The 26607-nt window shown below is 41.2% G+C and overlaps 1 protein-coding gene across 9 annotated transcripts in view; it reads left to right on the forward strand.

The window, feature by feature from the left end:
• Positions 1-26607, forward strand: part of rbfox1 (RNA binding fox-1 homolog 1) — a 209782-nt gene that overhangs the window by 70299 nt on the left and 112876 nt on the right. For 2 of the 9 annotated variants that reach the window (XR_009119600.1, XM_058049652.1), the window contains exon 1: positions 20007-21934. The exons of 1 other annotated variant lie outside the window; for it this stretch is intronic. Coding sequence is in view for 5 of the 8 variants with exons in the window: in XM_058049652.1 (XP_057905635.1) it covers positions 21839-21934 (96 nt within the window). In the remaining 3 variants the exon portion in view is untranslated. Of the gene's footprint in view, positions 1-4855; positions 4897-19993; positions 21935-26607 lie in introns of those variants that run through there. 6 more of the 9 variants (XM_058049648.1, XM_058049645.1, XM_058049644.1 and 3 more) reach the window with 6 other exon arrangements.

Genomic DNA, 26607 nt, shown 5'->3' on the forward strand with positions numbered 1-26607 from the left:
AGACAAGCACTTTTGCTCCATGACTTACACAAAATAAACACACTTAGGACACTGATAAATTGTTACTTACTGCTTGCTCTGCTGAGTCTTCGACACGACCAAGTAACGTTGGAAAGGCGTTGGGCTTCAGCAAGTTTGTCGTTCACAAAACAGTTCAGTGTAAAATGCTGCTGACAGATTAAAATGCATTTTTTTTGCTGGTAGGGAATCAGGAACTCCAACCACTTGGCGTCTTTAGGAATTGTAAACAAATGAGGCTTTCCCTTAAGAGCTATTGCTAGCAACTGAGACTTTGGTGGGGGGAGGGCAGAGCTTGGGGAAGGGCAGGAGCTTATCTGGCTTAGAGCCATGCCCATATAAGGAGGCCCTCTCCTCTGTGACATCACAAAGGGGCAGTTTTACCACGCCCTCTGAAACCGAGTGTTCAGAGCCATCCCAAACGTCTTTCAGGGCTCACTTCCATATGCCCAAACCTCATTATCTGAAACTTTGGTATTGTTTAACACAAGAATACAACATTCTAACTACATTTGTAGGTTAGAAAAGTGGAAGAAGCACAATAGGTCCCCTTTAAAAGAAACTTCCATTAACGTGTTAAAAATGCAAAAAGTGAAAAATTGCAGATTTTCTGACACAAAATTATTCAAATTCTTTCAAATTCTAACTTTTTAAAGCTTTTTTAAAAAAAAAAGTTACACAATTAACTAATTGAACTATTTTCCAAAAGCCGCAGAACTTGGTACCCGCCTTTTGTTTATTTTTTTAAATATTTTTGACAGATTTTTCAAGCACACACAATATTGTGTTCTAGGGTTATATATGTAGACATGGTATATACCAAAAGAAAGGGTGAACTCTCATCTTTCACCAGAAAAAAGTTTGTTCTACCTTTTCACATGTTTTAGTAATAAAATATGTTCAGCAGTAGAGCATAGGTACTTTTCAGCAAATCTGTTCTCAATTTTCAATAAAAAGGGGAAAAACAGCTTTTTGTGAAAAGGTAAATTTCAAGCATACCTTTATCTTTGGTAAAGTTAATGCATCATTAACACATTAACTTTGACAGCCCTAATTTTAGTGCCATTTATAATGAACCAAGACAACAACATTTTTACACGTCTTGATGTCATACTACAAGTTCCATGAGTGTGACCTTTAACGTATTCCTTCTCGAGTGTATAATCCATCATTGGCAAAATAACAATGGCAACAACACAAAATAAATGCATATGTGGGCATATACGGTGTTAACAATGGCTCAACTTGTTTGTCCAAGTACGCTGGAGCCACAGACACTAATGGTCACAACAAGTGTTGAATTCTAACAGATACCATTCCTCAATTAGTGGCTAAATGTGAATGCCACTTGAAATAAAAGAGTCTGTTCAAATATTTTTCTCTTGCAGGAAAAAAAGAAAAACAAAACAAACCAACATTACAGGTGTAGCCACTGGACAATCGCAATTACCGACAATAAGATTACTATAGTCTCATTAGCACCAAGCGGTAATTTGGTTACCTTTGTTTCAGCTCTGTGTAAACTGCACTCAAAAGAAGGAGGAGGTGACATTTTCTGCCTCAGAGGTAGTACCTGGCAGTTATTCCAAATGTGTACTTACAATATTATCAGACCAGGAATTAGAAAATTCCCTGTGCATCTCCCATTACATTATACAAAATCAAGTCTCAAGGAACCATTCCAGAGACCTTAGCATTGTTTGAATTTCCCTTTCTCTCATCACATTTCAGCCCCTCTCACAGGCTATTATGAGCTGAACAGTGCTTGAGATATTGTTTCCCACTGGGGACCGCTAGCATTCCTGCTTATTCAGCATCGTCTCACTCATTCTCCTTTCCCCACTTTTTTCCATCACTGCTTGTTAGCTTTTATTCCCAGTATATTTCTTTTGCATCGTGTGCATAGTTATGGTAAGGGTTTAGTTTATTTCGAACATGCTTAACAAAACAACATCAAGTTTACATATGCAAGATTCCACATAAAGTTATCTAAAAAGAAGCAGAATTGATTTAATCCCACCCAATCTGGTCTCAGCAATTACCGATTACTGATAGTTTGTTCACTTTCAGCTTTAAACATGTTACACCGAGAAAGATGTAATAGTAATGTAATAGTTAGTAAATAGATAAGCGTTAGTAGGTAGCTTATTCAATAATGGAAAATAATACAGGACAGAAACATTGTAAAATTGATAAATAAATATACACTATGTAATTTGCATTCTGGTTTCACAGTCAAGAAATTGTGGGTTTGTATGTCTGTTGGAACTTCCCCGTGCCACTGAGTAAATTGGTCCTGTGTATGTGTGAACTGTGCGGTGCTGTGTGCCAGTGCACAAAGAAAACTTTTGTTCAAAATTTTTGGTACACATAATTTCTGTGAACTTGTCATGAATGCAACAAGGGAATGAGAGGGAGTGGAAAAGTGAGGTTACAGGGAAAAGAGATACAGAAAGTGGAGTATTTTAAGTACTTGGGGTCAACAGTTCAGAACAATGGAGATTGTGAAATGGAGGTAAAGAAGCGTGTGCAGGCAGGATGGAACGGGTGGAGAAAAGCATCAGGCGTGATGTGTGATAGAAGAGTTTGAGCTAAAATGAAAGGAAAGGTGTGCAAAACTGTGGTGAGACCAGCCATGTTGTTTGTTCTAGAGACAGTGCCACTGAGGAAAAGACAGGAAGCAGAACTGGAGTTAGCAGAGATAAGGATGCTGAGGTTCACAATGGGAGTGACCAGGATGGATAGGATCAGGAATGAGTACATCAGAGGGACTCCCAAGGACTTCTGGACTACTGCCGAACCCCACTGTCTAATTTTGTCGGTACAGGAGTTGATAATAAATTAATAAACCTTTTGGAGAGCAACTTGAAAAGTGATTTGGAACTCCTGGCAGCTGATGAGCTACTGGTCGGAGACCCCTGATTTACCTTGTATGAGTGGTAATGTGGATTTTCCACAACATTGGTAATAGAAATGTGGTCATTACAAAAAACTCGGGTAGACCACTGACTCACATCAGTGACTTGCATCAGTGACATGTCATTTGCACCGTGCTCCGTGCTTCACACTCTACAAAAGAACCGCTTACTTACACAAAATAAATACGCTTGCGATTTATACTCTTCAACATGACCACGTGGCATTGGAAAGACAGTGGCGTGCCCAGGTTAGAAAAAAAAAAAAACTCTCTGAAATCAAGTGTTGAGAGCCATCCCAAACATTTGTCAGGTCTCACTTCCAAATGCCCAAATCTCATTATCTAAAACTTCGGCATCATTTAACACGATAATACAACATTCTAACAACATTCGCCCAAAGCGATGTCTTCTATTCAGCACCTCCCTCTCTTTTTTTTTTCAAGTTTATTGCCTCTTTTTGCACATTCTCTGCATCTGCGAGAAAATATAGACATATCTTTTGTTTTTTCAAGGGCTTCTTCTCTGGAGTTCAACATCTTGTAGATCCCCTGCAAATAAAGGACTTAATGAAGCTTGGGTGATGCCTGTTGTCCCGCTGAGACACAGCGGGACCAAATAATGCCATGATGGATGCGGGATGTGGGGGTGACAATAGAATAATCTGTGTAATATTGTCAAGAACTGTACATAGGTTGCGTGTGGTCAGTTCGAGCCAATGTGCACCATTTTCGGTCATGAATTGCTTTCCAAGTGCGTGACTTCTATATAAACAGAACGCAAACAGTGTGCAAAAGAGTCTTCACGCTTTTTATGCGTGACATAAATAAATAAATGGCACGTATTCCCACAGCAAATTGTGGGCCCATGCAGAGGCAAAATGTGTAAGCACCGCTTTAGCCTACAACAATCTTTTTATGCAATAAAAATTACTCAATGAATATGTATGTAAAAATCATTACACACTAAATGTGCAAACTTGCCACTTGTTAATGTGTGCCCAGTAGCTCACTTGTGCACTGATGATGTTGTGCTGCTCACATGTGCCTGGTCTGCTCCCAAGAAGCTATATACTGTATATTTTATTTGCGACTGAAACCACACATCTTCCTATAGTGCCAATCTGCTCAACTGGGATAGAGTGACCTGAATGGAATAAACAGTAGAAAATGGATAAAGGCATGTACATAAATAGCACACTATCCATCTGTTAAATAAAAATAGCTTTTTTCATTTACTCTCATGTGAATAACAAATTCACTTTTGAGCCTGGTTCCAATTTAATGCCCAACTGATCCTGTACATACTCATGTACAGCATACAAAAAGTGGATTTTTATATGCCAGACTTTTTCTTGGCAGACACTGTGGAGCCCACTTTGCTTAAAAATAAAATGATGATAATAATACAAAATCTGAATAAAAACAGCTTTCTCATAAATGGCTCAGACACCTCCAGACTTCTATACTACAATATCATCTGGAGCAGTTCAGGATCAATATTCTACACATATGACAAAAAATCTTTCAATTAAAATCTACTCACTAGAGACGTTGATTTCTCATCCTCAGTCAAACAGTTTAGCTTGAAAAACACAGTTTACCATAATTGGAAAAATCATGAAAAAAACACTTCAATTAAGCTCCAGTTGATCTGCTTCCTTGTATTTAGACAGCTAATGCTTGACAGATGCCAAATCACACTGTGTAGACTGTGTAGAGTTTAGACTAAATGGCTTTCAGTGAATTGTTGGTTCCAAATAACACATTTTCAAATGAACTCTAGTTTCTATACCAGTTTCCAACACTGGGCTTTCAGCTCTAACGTTGTAATGCAGCCACACTAATGTGCTGTAATACTTATAATAATCGTGGTGTCTTCAGATTCAACAACAACTGTCATTGTCGGGTTTTCTCTTGTAGATTCCAGCACACTAATGAGCTGTGAGCAAGAGCAGCTGAGGGTAAGTCTAGCTTGCTTTTAAGTGTCATGTGTGTCAAATATGTATGTCCGAATAGTTTGATGCAAATTAGAGAACCACTGGCATACATAGGTGTTAAACATGAGTTTCAAAATGTTATTCTGCTTTTATTGCTGTAAAATAATAAAGACACGGACATGCATTATTCAGAGATCTAGCCACAAGTATGGCTGTTGAAAGAGGGAGCCAACAGGCATGCAGCTGGCTGTGGCTGTGTCAGACAGTTAATTTGGGGTGTGCACTGGAGGACTGTTCAGTATTGTAGGGTCCTGCAGGGCTAATTGACTCATGTTACTGCAGTTAGGGTTGTTCTGTTATGTGCATTATGGTGCTCAAATTACTATTCCAAGTCACATGCAGTCAGCGTGGGCTCAGTTCCAAAACAGTAAATGAATGTGAATGTGTGAGTGCTTGTTTGTGAACATTTGTTGTTGTTGTTTTGTGAAGTAACTCATTAGTGGGACCCTACCCTGCTAATTTCAGACTTTAAACATGATTTTGGATCCCAGTGGGGCACAATATGAAGTTACTTTTAATAAAATACTCCATAAATATCAAGGTTGTGTACCAGGCAAATTATCATTCTTCTCCTCTTGGCTGAAACACTCAACCAATCCTACTCTGTTGAGATGCACATAGCACGGTTACGTAGAATCAGATATATTGGGTGTAAATGGATGAATTTTGGTAGAATTTAGGTAGGTCTTTAGCTCCCTCAGTTGGGTGGGTGTGGGGGGGGGTGGTAATGTCCAGTTCAGCCCACAACTCAAGGCTTTGAGTTGTGGGCCCCTGTGCGATTTTATTTGACACCCTTGATCCACCTCACAGCAAACCGCTGTGTTCAAGGACAATTAAACAAATTTCGTAATCAAACGTAATTTCAACGCTTGATGACAAAAAATATTATCAACAAGTTGGGAGTGAGGTCTTACCCCAAGTGGAGGAGTCGGGTCTCCGGGTCGTGTTTATGATGGTTGGGGCATGAGGTCGATAGGCAGATTGGCACAGCAATGAATGTGATGAACTGGTGAATGTGGTCAATTTACCAGTCAATCTTTCCCACACTCACTCTCACATGACCAACAGAACGAGGTCGCAGATAGAAGCAGTTTGAGTTAGTTTCCTCTGTAGGGAGAGCTTTTGCTCCTTCATATGGAGAGTAGCCACTTGAGGTGGTGGGTATCCAGTCCGGATGCCTCCCTGGTGAGGTGTTCCGGGCATGGCCAGCCGGGAGAATGCCCCAGGGCAGACCTAGGACACACTGGAGGGATTATGCGTCACAGCTAGCCTGGAAAACGCCATAGTGTCCTTCCGGTGGAACTGTAAGAGGTGGCCAGGGACTAGGACGTCTTGGCTTCCCTACTGAGACTGAGACTTAATTCGAAGTGTTCGAAGAGTGACATGTTCCATCCATCCATTTTCTATACCGCTGATCCTCACTCGGGTCGCGGGTATGCTGGAGCCTATCAAAGCTGTCTTCTGGCGAGAGGTGGGGTACACCCTGGACTGGTCGCCAGCCAATCACAGGGCACATATCGACAAACCATTCACGCTCACATTCATACCTATGGACAATTTGGAGTGGCCAATTAACCTAGCATGTTTTTGGAATGTGGGAGGAAGCTGGAGTACCCAGAGAAAACCCACACACGCACGGGGAGAACATGCAAGCTCCACACAGAGATGCCCGGCGGTGGAATCGAACCCAGGTGTTCTCGATCTCTTGACTGTGTGTCTTGTACTCATATATTGTATACTATATGGATAATTCCAGGTCAAGAGCATTCTACCACTGTTCTTTTTATCCTGTGTTTCCATTCGTGTACCTGCATACCACATACACTCGTGAATGAATGCTTTGATTGAACTAGTCTGAGGAATCTGTGTGATGATTGTGTTTAGGTTTCATTACTCACTTGTCAAGAGACCTGAGACGAGCAGTAAATTGTCAGCCTCATTATAAATTGTGTGGACTGAGTACAGCTTACTCATCCACTTAATGAGTCAGGGATCTTTGCCTCTTTGCTGTCTTCTTGTCTCAGAGGCTAGTGCTGTTTTATTGCTGAATATGCAAAAGTGTTCATTTATATATATATATATATATATATATATATATATATATATATATATATATATATATTTTTTTTTTTTTTTATCGGTTTCCAATAAGTATGCACAAAAACGCAGAAACAGCAGCAGCAGGCGCTGCTCATGTTGGCTTTGATGTCATGCAGCACAGCCCTCATTAAAGTGTGGGTACATTTCTAGTCTAAAAATAAACTTACAGCTTTAGTGTTATTATTCATTTCGTGGCATCTTATTGCAATCCCCACTGCACACAGCTACCAGCCAATTTAATTTCTTTTGTAATTGTCTATTGCCATAAAGATATGAACATGTATTTCCTACAGGAAAAAACAGGGAACTGAGAAGAGCAAGGATTATACTTGCAGCTCAGATTTGGACTGGAATTGTTTTTCCTGGTTATGCAGCCTTTGGGCATAACCAGCCATATTTAAACGGAGCACTTAAACGAAATATTAAAATATTCCAAAGTATTCTTTGCACACATGTCCATTTCAGTCCATTTCAATTGTTTATTTTCTGTTCATTTCCAAAACAGTGTTTGTGTTTTGACATCTTTTAACTCAGCCTTTTCCCAAGTTAGGGTCAGTAAGGGTCGTGGATTGTCAGAGTAAGAAGCTGTAAGCCGTTTAAAAGCAGGAAGCGCAGCGGTGCATGTGGTCAGCACATCTGCCAGCTCACGGTCAGGTGGGTTCAGATTTCAGCTTGGACGTCTCTGTGCAGGTTTTCTTTAATTGGAGACTCAAAATGTCTTCTAATGCTATATAACAAATGCCTAAAAGCATATTCATTTATAATTTTATTGGCACCCTGGGGTCAGGGGTCCCGACTTTCCCCTTTACACAGCACCCATGGGCAATAGCACTCATCATAAAGAAATGGAAAAATGTGTAATTAATCCATGTGATTGGAAATGGTATGGGACAAATTCACTCACGGATGATCGGAACCAGAATTGGCAACATAAAAATCTGATCGGAACATCCCTACATTTTATAAAGAAGTGGATAGATGTACTGGTCTGTTCACTTCCTGTATCTAACATCTTAAGCCAGTAACTCGTGGGTTTACCTTCTTTCTCTTTCGGCTTTTCACTTCAGGGGTCGCCACAGCAAATCAATCTCCTCCATCCAACCCTGTCTTCTGCATCTGTCTCATATCAACTACTCTCATGTCCTCCTTGACTACATCCATAAACCTTCTCTTTGGTCTTCCCCTACGCCTCCTACCTGGCAGCTCTAAAAGCAGCATCCTTCTACCAATATATTGACTATCTCTCCTCTGGACATGTCCCAACCATCTCAGTCTGGCCTCTCTGACTTTATCTCCAAGGCCTCTAACATGTAATATCCGTCTGATGTACTCGTTCCTGATCCTATCCATCCTGGTCACTGCCAATGAGAACCTCAGCATCCTTATCTCTGCTACCTCCAGTTCTGCTTCCTGTTTTTTCAGTGCCAATGGCTCGAGGCCAAACAACATGGCTGGTCTCACCACAGTTTGTATACCTTTCCTTTCATTTTAGCTGAAACTCTCTATCACACATCACGCCTGACACTTTTCTCCATGCACACGCTTCTTCACCCCCTTTTTACAGTCTCCATCGTTCTTCAGGGCAAACCTCCACTCTTCTAGCATTTCCTCCACCCATTCCCTACTCTCACTACAAATCACAATGTCATCTGCAAACATCATAGTCCATGGAGATGCTTGTCTAACCTCATCTGTAAGCCTGTCCATCATCATAACAAACAAGAAGGGGCTCAGAGGTGATCCCTGATGCAGTCCCACCTCCACCTTGAACTCTTCTGTCACACCTACAGCACATCTTACCACTGTCTTACAGTCCTCATACATGTCCTGCACCACTTATACTTCTACAACATACTTCTCTGTCACTCCAGACTTTCTCATACAATTCTTTAAAAAGAAAGATTATACAATTATACTTAGGAATGTCATGCTGCCGATACCGATCCCGATCATCCATGAGTGAAATCATCTGATACCGATACCAATACGGATCACATACAGTTCAAAATTATTCAACCCCCATTTTCAGAAATTGAAAAGAACATTTAAATCATGTTGTTAATAAAATCTTAAACTTAAATACTTAAACTTGCTGATATAGTTAATCTTCAAACAGCTAAAATAATGCATAAGGCTAAAAACCTGATGCATGTTCTAATGAAATTAAACCATTACCATTACCAAGTTCTAAAATAACCAAATACAACTAAAATGACAACAATATTTTTTCTGATACAATAGCAAATGCCCTTTTAGTGGTTTGCTCACTGACAAAATGATTCAACCCCTTAAAGATGACCACTCATAAGAACAGAGGTGTCAATCAGGTGTTTTCAGTCAGACCTGTAGATGTGGACAGAACCAAAAAATCTAGCAGATTTAACAACTGTGATACTCAGCTCCTTCTAGACAGTCAGTGGTGTCTTTGTCTTGGTGTCTTTGTCTTTGCAACATGGTCCAAGTCCAGGGAATGGTCGAAGAAGTCAAAAAATAAGGTAATTTCTTTACATAAGCAAGGACATGGATATAAAAACATAGCAAAGGAGTGATGAGACAAAATTGAAACTCTTTGGGTGTATGGCTCAACGATATGTTTGGAGGAGGAAGAACAATGCCTTTCAAAGAACAGAACACTGTCACGATAGCGCTTGGCGGTGTTGCGTTGCGACCCCAGGATGCAGAGAGCAGGACCAAAAGTGCAAATAAAAGGTTATTTAATGCAAATATGGCGGCAGCAGCAGGAAACACAACAGCCAGTACAAACCAAAGACGCAATTCGCAATGAAGCCACAACTGAAAGAGCACGCACCTGAACTAAATAGGGATAATGAAATTAGAAGCAGGTGTGTGAAAAGAGCAGGGGTAAGGAAAACCGAAGAGAACAACAAAGGAAGTGGATACCAAAATAAGGGCATGGAAACTGGAACAGAAGGAAAGAAGGAAACTAAGAGAGCTGTCACGAGGGGGTGAAGCCCGCTCGTGACAGCGGCGTGGCGTCCCGCCGTGGAAGAGGTGGCGGCGGAGGAGGCGGTGGCGTGGCGTCCCGCCGTGGAAGAGGTGGCGCCCGTCGGAGGCGGCGGCGTGGCGTCCCGCCGTGGAAGAGGTGGCGCCCGTCGGAGGCGGCGGCGTGGCGTCCCGCCGTGGAAGAGGTGGCGCCGGAGGAGGCGGCGGCGGCGTGGCGTCCCGCCGTGGAAGAGGTGGCGCCGGAGGAGGCGGCATGGCGTCCCGCCGTGGAAGAGCGGGCACCGGAACACGAGGAACGGACCCTCGGTCTTGGCTGGACTGTGGAGCAGAGGAACAGCAAAGTGAGTCTTGGACGAGAGGTAACCTACCGGACAGCACATCCCGGTCAGCTGGCAGAACCGGTTGCGCTGGCGGTCCGGCAGGCTGTTCCTCCTCAGGCGACCAGCTGAGGGCATCATCCCCACACTCCTTGGACAGGGTGTGATGTGCGTCCTCCGATGCACTGCTGGTCGTACTCGCCCCCCCTTCCGAAGGCGGATTCCAGACGCCGTATGCCGCTGGACGTGGAACCAGGGAAGGGAGGAGGGGGACCTGGAGGAGGGTCTTGAGTTCCGCCTGCTCAGCTGCCCGGACCAGGTCTACAAGGGACCTCAGGCGGGGTTTGGGCACAGGAGGAATCCGGGCTGTCACGCTGCTTGGCTCGGGAGCCGGGGTTTGGGAACCCTTGGGGCTGCGCGGTTTGGGCACAGGAGGAATCTGGGCCGTCACGCAGCTTGGCACGGGAGCCGGGGTTTGGGAACCCTTGGGGCTGCGCGGTTTGGGCACCGGAGGAATCTGGGCCGTCACGCAGCTTGGCACAGGAGGGGAACGTGCGCCGTGGTCCTCTTCGTGTTGCATGGGAGGCAACGGGGGTTCCGAAGAGGTGGGCAGCTGGGGCTCGGCGGGCAGTCGTGACGTGGGAGTCATCGGCAGCAGCGAGATGGGCCAGCACTCAGTGACTGCGTGAGCTGAGGGTTGTGCCCTGGCTTGGCGTGACGAGGAGGAAGAGAGCGGTTTCACCTCTTGACGCCGTGGATCCCTGGCTGGAGGCGGCCGAGACGTACGTCGGTGTCGCGGCCTGGCCGGTGTGTCGTCTACGGGGCTCGGATGAACCCACGCCATGGGTACGAGCGTGCCATCCGGCCCCCACACCATGTCCTCCAGTTCCTCCGGAGTGAACTTCGTGCACTCCTCTTCCATCGCCTTCAGGATCTGCCAGGTCCAAAAGTCGCTCTCCGCGAGGTCGTCGTTTGGTGGCTTCATTCTGTCACGATAGCGCTTGGCGGTGTTGCGTTGCGACCCCAGGATGCAGAGAGCAGGACCAAAAGTGCAAATAAAAGGTTATTTAATGCAAATATGGCGGCAGCAGCAGGAAACACAACATCCGGTACAAACCAAAGACAATTCGCAATGAAGCCACAACTGAAAGAGCACGCACCTGAACTAAATAGGGACAATGAAATTAGAAGCAGGTGTGTGAAAAGAGCAGGGGTAAGGAAAACCGAAGAGAACAACAAAGGAAGTGGATACTAAAATAAGGGCATGGAAACTGGAACAGAAGGAAAGAAGGAAACTAAGAGAGCTGTCACGAGGGGGTGAAGCCCCCTCGTGACAGAACACCATGCCTACTGTGAAGCATGTTGGAGGGTCAGTCATGCTGTGGGGCTGTTTTGTTTCTTCAGGTACAGGAAATCTTCAGTGTGTGCAAGGTACCATTAATTCAGTTAACTACCAGGAAATCTTGGGTGTAAATGTCAAGCAGTCAGGGACAAAACTGAAGCTTAGGAGACGTTGGACCTTCCAAGAGGACAACAATCCAAAGCATACCTCCAAATCTACCAAAGCATGGTTGCAGACAAAGGGCTGGGAGATTCTGGAGTGGCCATTGCAATCGCCTGACTTAAATCCGATAGAGAATCTCTAGTGGGACTTGAAGAAGGCAGTTGCAGCATGAAAGCCCGAAAATGCCATAAACTGGAGGCCTTTGCCCATGAGGAATGGCCAAAGATTCCTGTAGATCGCTGCAAGAAACTTGTGTCAAGCTATGTGTCAGGTCTGAAGGACGTTATTATTGCCAAAGGGTGTTTGACTAAGCATTAAGGACGTATGTGACCAAGGGGTTGAATAATTTTATCAAAGTGGTCACTGGAAGGACATTTGTTGGTATATTACAAAAAAATAAATATCAAAATAAATATTTGATCTGATTATAAACAAGATAAAAAATGAAAGGCAAACTTGCTAAAACGTATTATTGCAGTGGGGATTGACTAATTTTGAACACAACTGTACATCACCAAGTCACCAAGGTTTTTTCTTGTGAGCGCTACTTTTACAAAATGAAAATGTGAAAAGAGATACTAATTTTTGTAACATATTTTTATAGCTTACTGTATTTCAAGCCAATATGCTTGTTTTACCAGAACACAAACAAAATGCTGGTATCCACAATTCACGTTTTGTCTTTCATAATTCCATTTATTTCTAGTCTTCTCACATTATTAACTGAAAAGAGTGAAAATCAGGCTTGTCCGCCTTTGCTGGGCCCCTCCAGGCACATTTGCTGCCTTCTGAACGGCAGATGCAGCCTACCAAATAATGCCATAACTGGTTCACGAATGCAGGAAATGGTGGTGCCAATGATTACCCATGCGGGGACAACGCGCTACACGTAAACAGTACTTGGTGAGAGTGGGGTTATTTTGTGCCAATCTGCACCATTTTTGGTCACAAATTGTGTGCTAAATGCGTCATCTATGCATAAACACAACTCAAACTAGTCTTTGCACTTTACAGGCATGATGCAATTGCAACGGCAAATTGCAGTTACAATACGGAGGCAAAATTCATGACCCTATTGAGGACAAGTGCTACAGAAAATGGATAAAACAATTAAAGCCGTACTTCCCCTCTCATGTTTAAAAAAAATGTCAGTTTCCCCAGCGAATTTCCCAAGAGATGTATATACTACATATATTTGGGCAAGAAATGAGAGTGGGTTGTATTTCTTTCTGCTTTATTAAGATTCAAAGCGCCAAAGAACAGATCATTAGAATCAATATTCAATTTGAGAGCAGCTGTTTGTGATGTGGGGCGGCGCTTCATAAAAATGTCAAAAAGGTTTAGGTGCGACATACACGAGAGGGATGACTTGCATTTGTTGATATTGATTTGAGGCCATAGAGGAAATATGTGGAAGAGCAGTTACAGCATCAGCATAAATACATAAATGTAATGTAAAATACAATCATTCATTTTCTACCGCTTTTCCTCACAAGGTGCTGGAGCCTATCACAGAGCACATACGTATAGACAAACAACCATTCACACTCACATTCATACCTATGGACAATTTGGAGTCGCCAATTAACCTAGCATGTTTTTGGAATGTGGGAGGAAACCGGAGTACCCGGAGAAAACCCACACATGCACGGGGAGAACATGCAATGTGAAATAAAACTGTAGTAAAATAACAGCATGACAGAATGCAATATATCAGCTGGGGAAAAAGTCATCGTCTAATTCTAGTTAAACTATTTTCCAATGATAATGCCAGTGTTTATTAATCTGATGTTTTGGCTTGTTTCACATGCTTTTTTTACTGAGTAATAATGTAATTATTTGATGTTTAATTTTAATATTAGTTGAACTATTTTATCATGATAAAGCCTGTGTTAATTAATATGGTGTTTATCCTGTTTTTTGTATATGTATCATTGACATGACACATGAGATCATGACAAACTACTTCAATATTGTGTTTCACCTAGACCAGGGGTCGGCAACCTTTACTATGAAAAGAGCCATTTCACCCACTTGCCCACTAAAGAAAAATAGCCTGGAGCCGCAAAACGTTGTATGTTTAAAACAACATTGGAGGGGAAAAAAAAGACGAGTTGGAGTACTCTTGCTAGTAATGGAGATAAACTTTTGTTTTTAAATGAGCTCTAATTTATTTTTTAGAATCGTCAAATAACTCATTAATAATAATTAATAACTCAAATAACTCAAAGTATTACTCATTTCCCTTCATGTTAACCTGTCAGAGAGAACTGGATAGCATCCTGTCTGCTCATTCAGTCACCAGTCAGAACTCAGTCAGGATGCATTCATGGTCTCACACAAAGTTGGATTTTTGTAAACTCATAACAAAGACGTGCATTTTCACCACACGGGTGCTAAAAAATATTCAAGCATTGCAAAGGGAGCCGCAACAAAGAGGCTGGAGAGCCACATGCGGCTCTGGAGCCGCGGGTTGCTGACCCCTGACCTAGACCAAGGGTGTCTGAACTTATTGAACCCACCACAAAAAAAGCAAGGCGATGAATCCATGATTTATTGATTATGGAATTGTTTAATTTGAATTGTTCAATCAACTATTTTGGTCTGCGATTGCCTGGCGACCAGTCCAGTGTCCAGTCCATACCCCGTGACCCTTGTGAGGATAAGCAGTATAGAAAATGGATGGAACTATTTTGGTATTTAATGAGTAGTTGTTTTGTATATATATATGGAAATATCCTCTGATTTCAGTCTCTAATATTTTAGAATTTGGTGGTGTCCCAAGGTAATTGAATTAAAATAGAAACCCTTTCTTTCATATAATTAATTCTCAGTCATCCAAAGTGTATTTGATAGTCTAGTTTAATGCAGATTAGTCTACAGCATTTTTCTTGTAGGATTGGTGACCTACTATTCGGACCATTATCTCATTAAACTGTTTTAAAAAGTTTAAAAAGTTTGTCTGATCACACTAAGGTACAGAGAACCACCTGATATTACATTGTCTATTATCTATTATTGTCATTGTCTATTGTTATCGAGAGACATTATCCACCGTAATATTGTGTTACAATACAACACACTTTAAATGCCCTATTAACTTTTATGCCAAACATTTTATGTAAACATTGTATGCCTTATGCATTTCACGGATCTCATTGTTTAATATTAACTGTCTCTCAAGTGTAAAATGATACAATATCATGTAAAACATTAAACCATCACAGAGTCATTTAAGGGGACATGCAGTCAAGGAGTGAAAACAAAACAAAAACAAAATACATATTAATATTTTTGGATTTCTGTATGATGTAAATAATTTTTAATGTTTTCTAAAGTAAAAAAAAAATAACCCTCACTCCTGATCACATACAGGGCAGAAAGCCCTGTCCTTGGAGCTTAACTGCACAAGCTGAGTCGACCGTCTGAGTGGACTTTATTGAGTGCATTGGATGGCGGATGTCGCAGGCCCGTTTCTGTTTGTCAGCATGTGGCCAACATAATGTTTTCAGAAACATTGATTATACACCATTACTTTCTACAGTCCGTGTAATGTTTTTAATGGTTACAGTGTCTACTAAAGTACAATGGTGACGCCAGGGGATGCAGACCACTCTTTAGCAAGATACATAGAAAGAACAGGCTAGAATTTTTAATAAATATGGGCCTAAAAAAAATGTCAGAATTTTCTCAGAATTTTCCAGGACATTCCAAATGGTTATAGTGGCCATGACTAATGTTGATGTGCAATAGTGATGATTTAGTTTCCATCTTCTCTCAGTTATTTCATGTTCTGTAAACACAGGCAAACCCTATCATACACAATCTGAATCAGAGCATAAATATTCAGTGCTATTTATTGATTGAATTATTGATTGAACATAACACATGTATAGGTCACATGTCTCGATACTTCTGCTCAAATGAAATATGGGTAGATTAAAGGGGGGTGGGGGGGTCTTTTCCAAGTTGTGTATCCAATCCACATGTAAACATCTGGAAATAAAACTTTCTCCCCCAATATTCATCAAACCTGAATGTTTAAAAATATGGATTTCATATAGTCAAATTTTCAATTGCATTCCATCAATTACCAAATGTCAGTTGAACATGTTTTTATAGCTTGAGGTCTCAGCCTTTACTGCTGACATTTGAGCTCCACGAGCACACTGAAAGACTGTCCCAGCCACTGTTCAATTGCCTTGCTCTGCCATGCGTGGCAGGTAAAAGACCACATAGCCACAAATGGACGAACACTGGAAGGCTCAGCATACGCACCGACTCAGTTGTACATGTATACAATTACCGTGAAACTGCATTTACTGTGGAATGTCCCATAAACTAAGAGTAGAAGGCCAATGTAAGCATTTTAGTGAGATACAAATACCCCCAACCCCATGCTGTAAACATGGTGGGATTGAATCAATAAATACTGGGTTAAAACACTTAAGGAAGAGGTACTTTTTATAGCATAATAAAAATAATAGATATTGTGACTATATGGTGGATCTCCGCAAAGCATTCACGGCTATGCAAATTCATGGATTTTTGGTTAAAAAAACAGGACACTTGTCCTGCAGAGAAAACATCTCATTCGGCAGTAATAAGTCAGTAGTAATTAACAAATATGTGATAATACAGGTAAGCAGTACAGTATACTTATATGTCTATTAAAAATAACCCACCATTTTTACATGTTCATTTTTATGTTAGTGTGTGTCCCACCTAGTCTTTGGGCATAAACTAATGAAACCTGCTCAGATGAGAGGCGAAACGTCTTTTAAGGCAACCTGAACAGTCTACTTATGATCGATTGAATGCCCTTAAAATACAATGACCTGGATGAATAACAATATTCACAGGCTGAACAGGCTACTGACTGTTCTTGAGCCATTTATTTATTTTTTGTAAGTTTTCAATATATATTAACACCCTTTTTTCATTTTACTCAGTTGGTGGGCATTTTTGCAAGCCTTTTAGTCACAATTATATTTTGTGCAATAAGAATCACATTGATGATAACATGTCATACTTACAGTATCATGCCATATTTTGATGATTTAAGACTTTACCAAAACTTCTCTTCTCGGAACATTGATCTCACATGCTAACCCAGGAGCTTCCGTCAACAAAAGCAGCTTGGAAACAGTGACAACACTTACAATGCTTGCTCTCATTTGGATGGCTGTGTCTTCCAGCACAAGACTTGTGCTCCAAAAATGCTGACAGCAAATGAGCATCTTGTGGAGTCTTCGTAGTAAAATTGAGAGTCCACTCTTCCATCTGACGCTCAGATGAGTGGTTGACGGGGTGTCCTGTGACTCCACCAGATATATTTTTTCATGTTAGCTGCTACAACAATATTGATTTATCTTTGTTAATATACAAGTCAGTTATGCAAATGGAAAACTGATGCTGTTTTTGCTTTAGCGTGAAAATAGATACGTCGCAATCATGTGCATTGTTAGCTAGCTCATGCTAACTTGTTTCGGTCACAAATGCACAGAAAAGGGAAATAAATATCTGTTCATGTTTCACATAACGATTGTAAATGATTGGCAAAATATTTCCTTTAAAATGATCTTTTAAAAGGTAGACTGGTTATAGATAAAAACCAGGTCTGTCAAAAATTATGTTAACATTTTTAGCATAATTAAGGCATGCGTATCATGACAAACCAGACAGATTCATTGAGTAGTGTCCTCACACAGTCACACAAAATCTGACACTCTTTTATAACTTTATACTGGCCTGAAGACAGCAGTGCAATTCCAATGCAAGATGCATCCGTAGACACTCCAAAAAGTGCAATTATGTCTTAATTATATGCCTATGTATGGTCTAAGTAAGCAGAAAGACAAAGAAAAACAATAAGTGGATAGTCTCATCAGTCACTAACCTAACTCTTAGTACGGAAGTACAATTTGATGCATTTAAGTATGCTCAGAATCCCAGAAAATGTATCCTTATCCCAATAAAAAATCCTAGTGTTGGGCAAATAGATTTTCAGACATACACATGCCATCTTTTCAACTTGAGTTGAATTTTCAGTTCAATTTGAGCTATTAATACATACAAATATTTATATGTAATTATGTCCCGCCATTATTCTTTTTGATCATTTATTAGAGAATAACTGGGGAAATGTCACACATAAATGCAAGTGTGATTAATAATGATTAATTATGCATAAAACTGATTAATTTAGTTACAATTGGTAATCGTTTGACAGTCTTAATAAAAATAATTTCAATATGTGATTAATCATGATTAATTACCTATTGGGGATGACATAGTTAATCACAACTAAATATTTTAATTAATTGACAGCACTGTGCTTCTCTCTCAAGTGTTGAGATTTTCCACTTTGTACCGCAGTTCTTGAATGCACCACAGTTGCTGTGAGACGTAACCTGTTTCAGGGGGCTTATCTTTAGCGTTATCCTGGCTCTCTCTGGCCTTAGCATTTTTATTGTACTTCAATCATTCATACACTTCTGATGAATGTCATTTGTACTATGCCATTTATATTTTTTCTGCTGTTTACTGTATGTCATTGTGTGAGTCTGTCATTGTGTGCTTACTAATGCCATTTATGTTTACACACAATGCAAGGAACTGTTTCTCAGATAATGTGTATTTTTAACTTAAGGTAATATTCCAAAGTGTAAATCCAGAAGAATGTGTGTATGAATGTGTGTGGATAAGAAAGCTTGCAGTGGCTTACAGACTTGGTTAATGGCTTATATGTGTGTGTGTGGGTGCAAAATAAAGATTTGCCCAAAGGGTGGAGGTGGAAGAAGAGAAGCACAAAAAAACAAGAGCTTGTCGTCAGTTGAATGAATGCATGAAAGGTAACTACTCGCCTGCAGTCATGCACTTGCAATGTTCTGCTTCATTTCATAATATGCTCACTTTTGCCGTTGCATGCACCCTCTCTCTGATGCACTCACTTTCACACACATGTACATGCGATTACATTTAGCCATTAAGCTTTGAAACGCCAACACACATCTCAGTGCTCAGTGTTTCCTTTAATGTCTTACTTTTGAAAAAAGCCACCATATAACCAACCCTGCATAATATACCGATATCAAACAGAAGAAAACATGAGGCAAAGTGCATTTCAAGAAAATCCATCAGTCTTACGTGCACATTTTTGGTCATGGTAGAATCGACTGTACAGTAATTGGTGTCATTTTGCATTGCCTCAAAGTACTTTGTAGGATTTGAATTTCATTTCATGTGCAGTACTCAAGTCATAACACCAGTGGGCAGCATTTGGTAGCTGGCTGAAGCCAAACCAAGAAGAGTTCACCTGGAATGCGTACATTGCAAAGGTTAACTGAAAAAATGTGAAATGGTTGCATAGCATAGCCAAAGTTGTCTTGGGGGGGGTCCATATCGACGTTCAAGATTTCCATTCATTTTCTACCGCTTATCCTCTCGAGGGTGGCAGGGGGTGCTGGAGCCTATCCCAGCTGTCTTGTTTGTCATTTTAACCATAAGGCGCATCATCAATGGAATTTAATATTAGGCTTGAGAAAGTGTATAGTATAATTCTTTCTCTTTCGGCTTTTCCCTTCAGGGTCTCGTCTCGGCTTCGGCTTTGTGGCGCGACCCCAGTATGCCGAGAGGAGGAGACCAAAGTGCAGATAAAAAGTCTACTTTTAATAGTTATTTTTTATAGTTAAATGTCACATCCTTATAAAACACATTTTAAAGCATAAAATGTATAGGTACTCACAGCAAATTAATGATAATGTAAGGATAGAACAGATGGAATAAGGTCAAGTCTTTAGCCTGGTCGTCAGGCTAGCATTACAACCGCGCTTGTATCACTCCCTCTGTGGCAGTGGAAGTGGGTTTGCTGCTCCGTAGGCTGCTTGGTCATTCCAGGTAGCTTCTCGAAGGTGGTTTTCCAAACCGCATCAACATAATCCACATTGCTTGCCTGTTGCAATTCCAGTAACAATTTACGATCATGCAGCAACTTGTGTTCACTTTGCTGCAGGTTTTGAGAGCAGATTGGTGATAGCTGTTGTGCTTCCATATCAACACATGTATGCTGTAGTATTTGTTATCACATGGTTATAAATTACCAACTTAGGGTGAAAGAGATGTGTTTTCTGCTGAAAAATTGACCTTTTTTGGCCAAAAAAGTGCAACTTTGTGATGTCACAAATGGTGAATTGCAAAGATGCAGGGATCCGCTATTTATAATAACAATATCAATATCCCTTTGCTCCCTAAAAAAAACCCTTGATTGCTTTCGCATAGAAACACAATACAGTGGAACCTGACTCACATCAGCAGTGGCAAATAGCCAATGCTTGTCCTTTCACTTGTGACATTTTTCAGAGACCAAAAGTGAATGAGCGTTAATAAAGAATTTTTGAGGCTCCACCAGTTTGTTGACATGATTTTCCTCCATTAGTCCAGCCATCTATCCATCCGTCACCAGGGCAGTAGCCAAAGCAGAGAAGCCCAGACTTCACTCTCCGGCAGATCCCGAGGCCCAGGCCAGTTGAGCGACATAGCCTCTCCAACGTGCCCTGGGTCTTCCCTGAGGCCTCCCACCAGTTGGACATGCCCTGAACACCTCCCCGGGGAGGCTTCCGGGAGGCATCCTGACCAGATGCCCAAGCCACCTCATCTGGCTCCTCTCCATGTGGAGGAGCAGCGGTTCTACTCCAATTGGTTCCCAGATGACACTGCTTCTCACTTTACTCTAAGGGGGAGCCCAGCCACACTATGAAGAAAACTTGGCCTCTTGTACCTTCAATCTTGTCCTGTCAGTCAGCTCATGGCCATAGGTGAGGATAGGGACGTAGATCAACCGGTAAATTGAGAGCTTTACTTGATCTCAAATTCCATCCAAGATGAGTTTTTGACATCAACAGGTTCGACGTAAACTGGTCCTTTACTGGTTTAACGTACTTAAGTATAACGTGACATTTCAAAAGAAACCCCAACATTAACGATATATAGTTGTTCATGTCTAAAAAAGTGATTCTGGTGGAATTGCACATTTTTGGGTGGCATTTTATTGTAGCCAGCCAAAGGCTCACCTGTGTAATACTCTTGCTACCTAATCGACATCTGGTGGATGGATTATCTGCTCACTATCATATTTAGACAGATTGGAAAGATGATATGTATGAAAGATAGAAGCAAAAACAAAAGTGATTTTAATTAGTAATTCAATTAGTAATTTAGCCAGAAGCCCGTTCAAATTTAGATTTCTCATTCTCCGTTTATTTTTTTTTAATTTTTTTAGCAGTATGAATGACTTCAAAAGTTTTGCCAGCAAATGAGTGGGAGAGAGAAAGTGAGGCCCGTATTGGGGCTGCAGTGCCTATCCTTGATCGCCTCTCGTAACACGCCAAAGAACTTCAATTCATCAAGAGAATGAGAGAAAAATCAGCATTTATTTTTTTTGCAGTCAACACCAAATGCACACAGCTGAACACTCTGACACATACACTGCATTCATATACACAGCACCACTCTATGAACACACACACACACACACACACACACATATATATATATAAATATACGCACACAATTTTCTGCCTCCCTCACACTCCAGTGATCACAGTCGCATTGACTGCTGGCTTGCACACATACACACAAACACATATATGCGCACACACTGAGTCAGACTCACACTGAGCATCTCTCACACACACACACACTCTGTCACATACACTGCAGCACAGTGGTCTCTCTCTCTCTCTCTCTCTCTCTCTCTCTCTCCCTCTCTTTTCCTCTCTCTGTCAGCTCTCACCCCGCCTTCTGGTGAGCAGAAAACACTTGGTAATCCACTGTATGGGACTGGCTGCTGCTTCTCTTGAAGCACCATCTTTCAGCTGACTCCTTATAAGTCTCTATAGCATTGATTTTGTTTTTCTCCCTTCTTTGCTCACTCCTTGCGCTCATTCCAGTCACCGCTCAGACCGGCGTTGTGTGTTGTTGGGGTTGAGGGGTTGTGTTGTGTTCAGCTTGAGGAAGGAACATGCAGCATCCCGGAGGAACATGTGTGGCGCTACCCAACGTGGATGCCTGCCCTCAGTTATCCTGCGCTGCTCTCACCTTTATGTATTTACAGCAGGTGAGTGTGTCATTTTTGTGGAGAAGACTTTACACTTTGTATGCATGCTGCTCTCTGCTGCTGTTGGACATGAGAAGTAGAATTGAACAGAGTAACTGTGTTTCATTGAACTAAATGACCTAACTTGTGTATTTACGTTTAATATTAATAGCATTGTAATGCACTTTGAGAAGCCTTCCTTAGGTTACCCTTAACTGTGTACAGGCAAAAGTAGAGTCGCCACCTCCTCTAATTTGGAGATGTAGCACGGTAGAATGTTAATTCCTGGAAAAGGTTTTCAGCATTGTCAGCCTTCTCTGTATTCTGGTGTGTTAGCAAGAGCAAAACAGTTTCACTTCCATCCATGTACACAGCGTGTGGGATACATTTTATGTTGCAGTGAGTGTAATTAGTTGTGTCAAATAACACAATTTTAACCTGCTCGGTTCTGGATGTCATCATGAGACAAGTCGTTGAAGAAAGGGTGGAATCATGTCCAACGCTCTGTGTTATTGATATTATACCTATTGTTATTTAGCCCCCAAAATATTTTTATAATAATTTTAGGTGGTGTCTGAGACATTGCTTAATAATGAGTTTATTTATATTGGAGTTGGAGATTCTCAACAATGGTAAATATGCATGCATATGCAACTTTAATAACATAAGCTGTACTGATTGCGCTCTCTTTTTTTTTTTTAGATTGAATGAAAATAGCAGCTACAGACAGGTTTAAATCATTTAATTTTATAATTATTGAATCTGGATATTTAACAACCAAGGGTGGGTAACTATATTTTCCAAAAGCCTGTTAAAAATATGTATATGTTCGCAATCCATTTGCTCATACATTGTAATTATTTGTAGTGCCTTCCATTCTAACATGGATTTTGTATAAATTTGAATCATCTATTCTATTTACATCAATTCACTTTTTGAATATGACTTTTATTTATGTACTGTATTTGTAGTTTAAACAACCGTAGTTATTGATTGGCCCTATAAAAAAACACTACTTTGTATTCTTTCATTATCAAACAAGCAAACCGTGTTAATAATTATTCTGAGCAAAACGAGAGATCATTCCCAGGCAACAGCATCTGCATGAAGATGTGGAATGTAAACATGGTCATAATTGAGAGAGTCGGTTTAGTCGTTTTAAGAAGCAGCCTGCAAGTGTTCCTAGAAGGCCTCATCATGACAAAGGCCACAAATGAAGATAGATGGCTAGATCGATACACGTTAGATAAACGTCCTTTTCAGTTATAGACAGCAATGCACAGTAAAAAAAAAAAAAAGGGAAAATGGAAAAGCATTTTGTTAAATCAGCACTGATAAAAACACATGATAAAAATAAGGACAGTAAAACAGAGGCAGAGCAATGAGGGCGAATAAGTGGCGAATGTGAGAACAATAAAATGTATGAAAAAGATGCAATATTCAAAAAATATAAAGAGTAAAAATATTGCAGTCACATCTAAAGAAATTACACAGAGTTTCTGCTGTAACAGAAACTAGAGTTTTGTCAGTGAAAGGGGTATGTGGGGAAAGTACCCGGTTGGTTCTGCACTGGGTACAGCAGAAGCTCTTGCCAGATGTCAGCAGGCTGAACAGTCCATAGTGTAGGTCTGTTGGATCCCCGGTGATCATCCGTGGTCTGGCCACACAGCATTTGTCTGCAGTATTCTTAAGGGGAGGGAAGAGAAGTCCCAATTATTTTCTCTGCGGTACTCACCACTCTCTGGAGAGCTTTCCAGTCCATGGCTTTGGAGCCAGTAGGCCAAAAGAGATGCAGGAAGATGGATGGAAGCAGTGATCTATGCTGGTTAGCTTTTAGCTTAGCCGCTTTTTGCCTCCTCCAGGAGCAGCTTGACTTATTAGGAACCTCTGCTCTGTGGTATCCTGCTCGGCCTGTCTGACAGCAGTCCAAGGCAGCGGAGATTGTCCCTGGTTGCCGTACTCATAGTGCCTGATGTACAATATTTGCATACGTAAATCTAGAATGCAGTGATGGATAGAGGTTGGCTCTGTGTCAGTATTGGCTGACACTTTCTCACCGGGGTGTCCAGTCTGACTGATTTTCAGGAGTAACATTTCAGCAGGAAATGTTACGACTGTCAAAAGCTAGCATCGCTGCAGCGGAAGAGGAGGCTGCCATTTTATGAAAGACTAGATTAGAAAAAGTAAATCATCTGCAATAAAGAGTACCAATAGATGGTGCTATATTTGGCCAGTAAATTTATTCATTCATTCATTTTCTACCGCTTATCCTCACAAGGGTTGTGGGTGTGCTGGAGCCTATCCCAGCTGTCTTCGGGCGAGAGGTGGGGTACACCCTGGACTGGTTGCCAGCCAATCACAGGGCACATATAGACAAACAACCATTCACACTCACATTCATTACTATGGACAATTTGGAGTCACCAATTAACCTAGCATGTTTTTAGAATGTGGGAGGAAACCGGAGTACCCGGGGAAAACCCACGCATGCACGAGGAGAACATGCAAACTCCACACAGAGATGGTCGGAGGTGGAATTGAACCCTGGTCTCCTAGCTGTGAGGTCTGCGCGCTAACCACTCGACCGCCGTGACGCCCCGTAAAAATCTTGATGGGTTGTAAATAGTTTTCTGTGGTCAAGACACCAAAACACATGTCAATCTTGTTATATCTGCTGTGAAAAATAATATACAGATAATTACATTAATAAATGACAATAATAGTTACATTAATAAATAACCACATTTATTGACTAAAAGGAGCCACAGCTCCGGAGCTGTTGGTTAACTACCCCTGGCCATTTCATCTCAAAAGACTATGTTGCACTTAAAACAGGTTATGCATGTGTTACTGTCTCATGGAAGAATATGTCAAAACACACAGGACCAGGATTATTGAAAATGATTCCAGTGCCTTGTGAAGAGGGATATCATGGGTGTCTGCATGGAAAAAATACATCTATTATACCAGGGGTGCTCACACTTTTTCAGCATGCGAGCTACTTTTAAAATGACAGAGTCAAAATGATCTACCCACTACAAAAATGCAAAACATCTATTTATTGTCAAATGTATTGAGGATTATTTGTACGTACAATGTATGTTGATGTACCTTACATAACCAAATGAGCCAATATTGCAAAACACACACAATTAACAATTAACATTTTTTGTAATTACCTCCACATTACTCCACATTTCCCTTCTTTGGTACTGCGATGGTAGAATGGCATATGAGGCAAACGCACTTCGAAAAAGACATTGTGAAAAAAAAGTCCACCTCCCATTCCGTATGGAAGTGATATGTTTTTGCCTTTTTACTTGGTCCAGCTCCTTCACTCATTTTAGTGACCATAAACTTTAGCGAGGGCTTAAAATCTGACGCAATTCGCCGACTAGCTTAGCACTTTGCATCGTTGTTTACGCATGAGCGGTGACCTAAAGGTCAAAATTCAGTTGTCATCTGACTGGTTGTCCTGTATGTCAATCAAGTAACGGGGATGGATGATAGGCTGACATCGTAAGTTCTGCTGCACTTAGAGACGTTGTTTGATTTGATTGGTCACCCGAAGGGCAACATTCAGTTGTCATCTGAATGGCTGCCCTGTATATCAATCAAGTGACGGCATTGATGCTGGGATGATATTTTTTTAATGTCACGCCGCGATCGACCAGCGATCGACCAGTACCACCTCCGCGATCGACCGGTAGATCGCGATCGACTTAATGAGCACCCCTGTATTATACCATTGATAAAATTATGTGTGTGAATGAAAGGGACCCAAGTGGAAGAGTGAGGTTACAGGGAGAAGAGATACTGAAGGTGGAGAATTTTAGGGGTCAACAGTTCAGAACAATGGACATTGTGAAAAGGAGGTAAAGAAGCGTGTGCAGGCAGGATTGAACGGGTGGAGAAAAGTGTCAAGCGTGATGTGTGATAGAAGAGTTTCAGCTAAAATGAAAGGAAAGGTATACAAAACTGTGGTGAGACCAGCCATGTTGTTTGGTCTAGAGACAGTGCCACTGAGAAAAAGACAGGAAGCAGAACTGGAGGTAGCAGAGATGAGGATGCTGAGGTTCTCATTGGGAGTGACCAGGATGGATAGGATCAGGAACAAATCCATCAGAGGGACATTACATGTTAGAGGCCTTGGAGATAAAGTCAGAGAGGCCAGACTGAGATGGTTGAGACATGTCCAGAGGAGAGATAGTCAATATATTGGTAGAAGGATGCTGCGTTTAGAGGAGGCGTAGAGGAAGACCAAAGAGGAGGTTTATGGATGTAGTGAAGGAGGACATGAGGGTAGTTGGTGTGAGAGAGACAGATGCAGAAGACAGGGTTGGATGGAGGAGATTGATTTGCTGTGGTGACCCCTGACGGGAAAAGCCCAAAGAGAAAGAAGAAGTATGACGTATTTAGAAAACAAATAAAATACACTGTACACATTTTTGGATTTGTAATTAAATTTATTAGTTGTAATATATTTTGGCAAAGCCAATACTGTTAAAATCTAAAATAAATTATAAAACAAGGAACTCAAACAATGCACAACGATGAGCCAATTCAAGAAACAATACAAGCAGTTGATGTTTGCTAAATACAAGGATGAAGAGTCTTGAACCAGTCATGATGTGCTATATATATCACTATATTGACAGTTACTATGGTACCCATTATGTCATTGGATGGTCATA

Source organism: Doryrhamphus excisus, chromosome 15, assembly GCF_030265055.1.
Source record: "Doryrhamphus excisus isolate RoL2022-K1 chromosome 15, RoL_Dexc_1.0, whole genome shotgun sequence".
In the NCBI taxonomy this organism is placed as follows: domain Eukaryota; kingdom Metazoa; phylum Chordata; class Actinopteri; order Syngnathiformes; family Syngnathidae; genus Doryrhamphus; species Doryrhamphus excisus.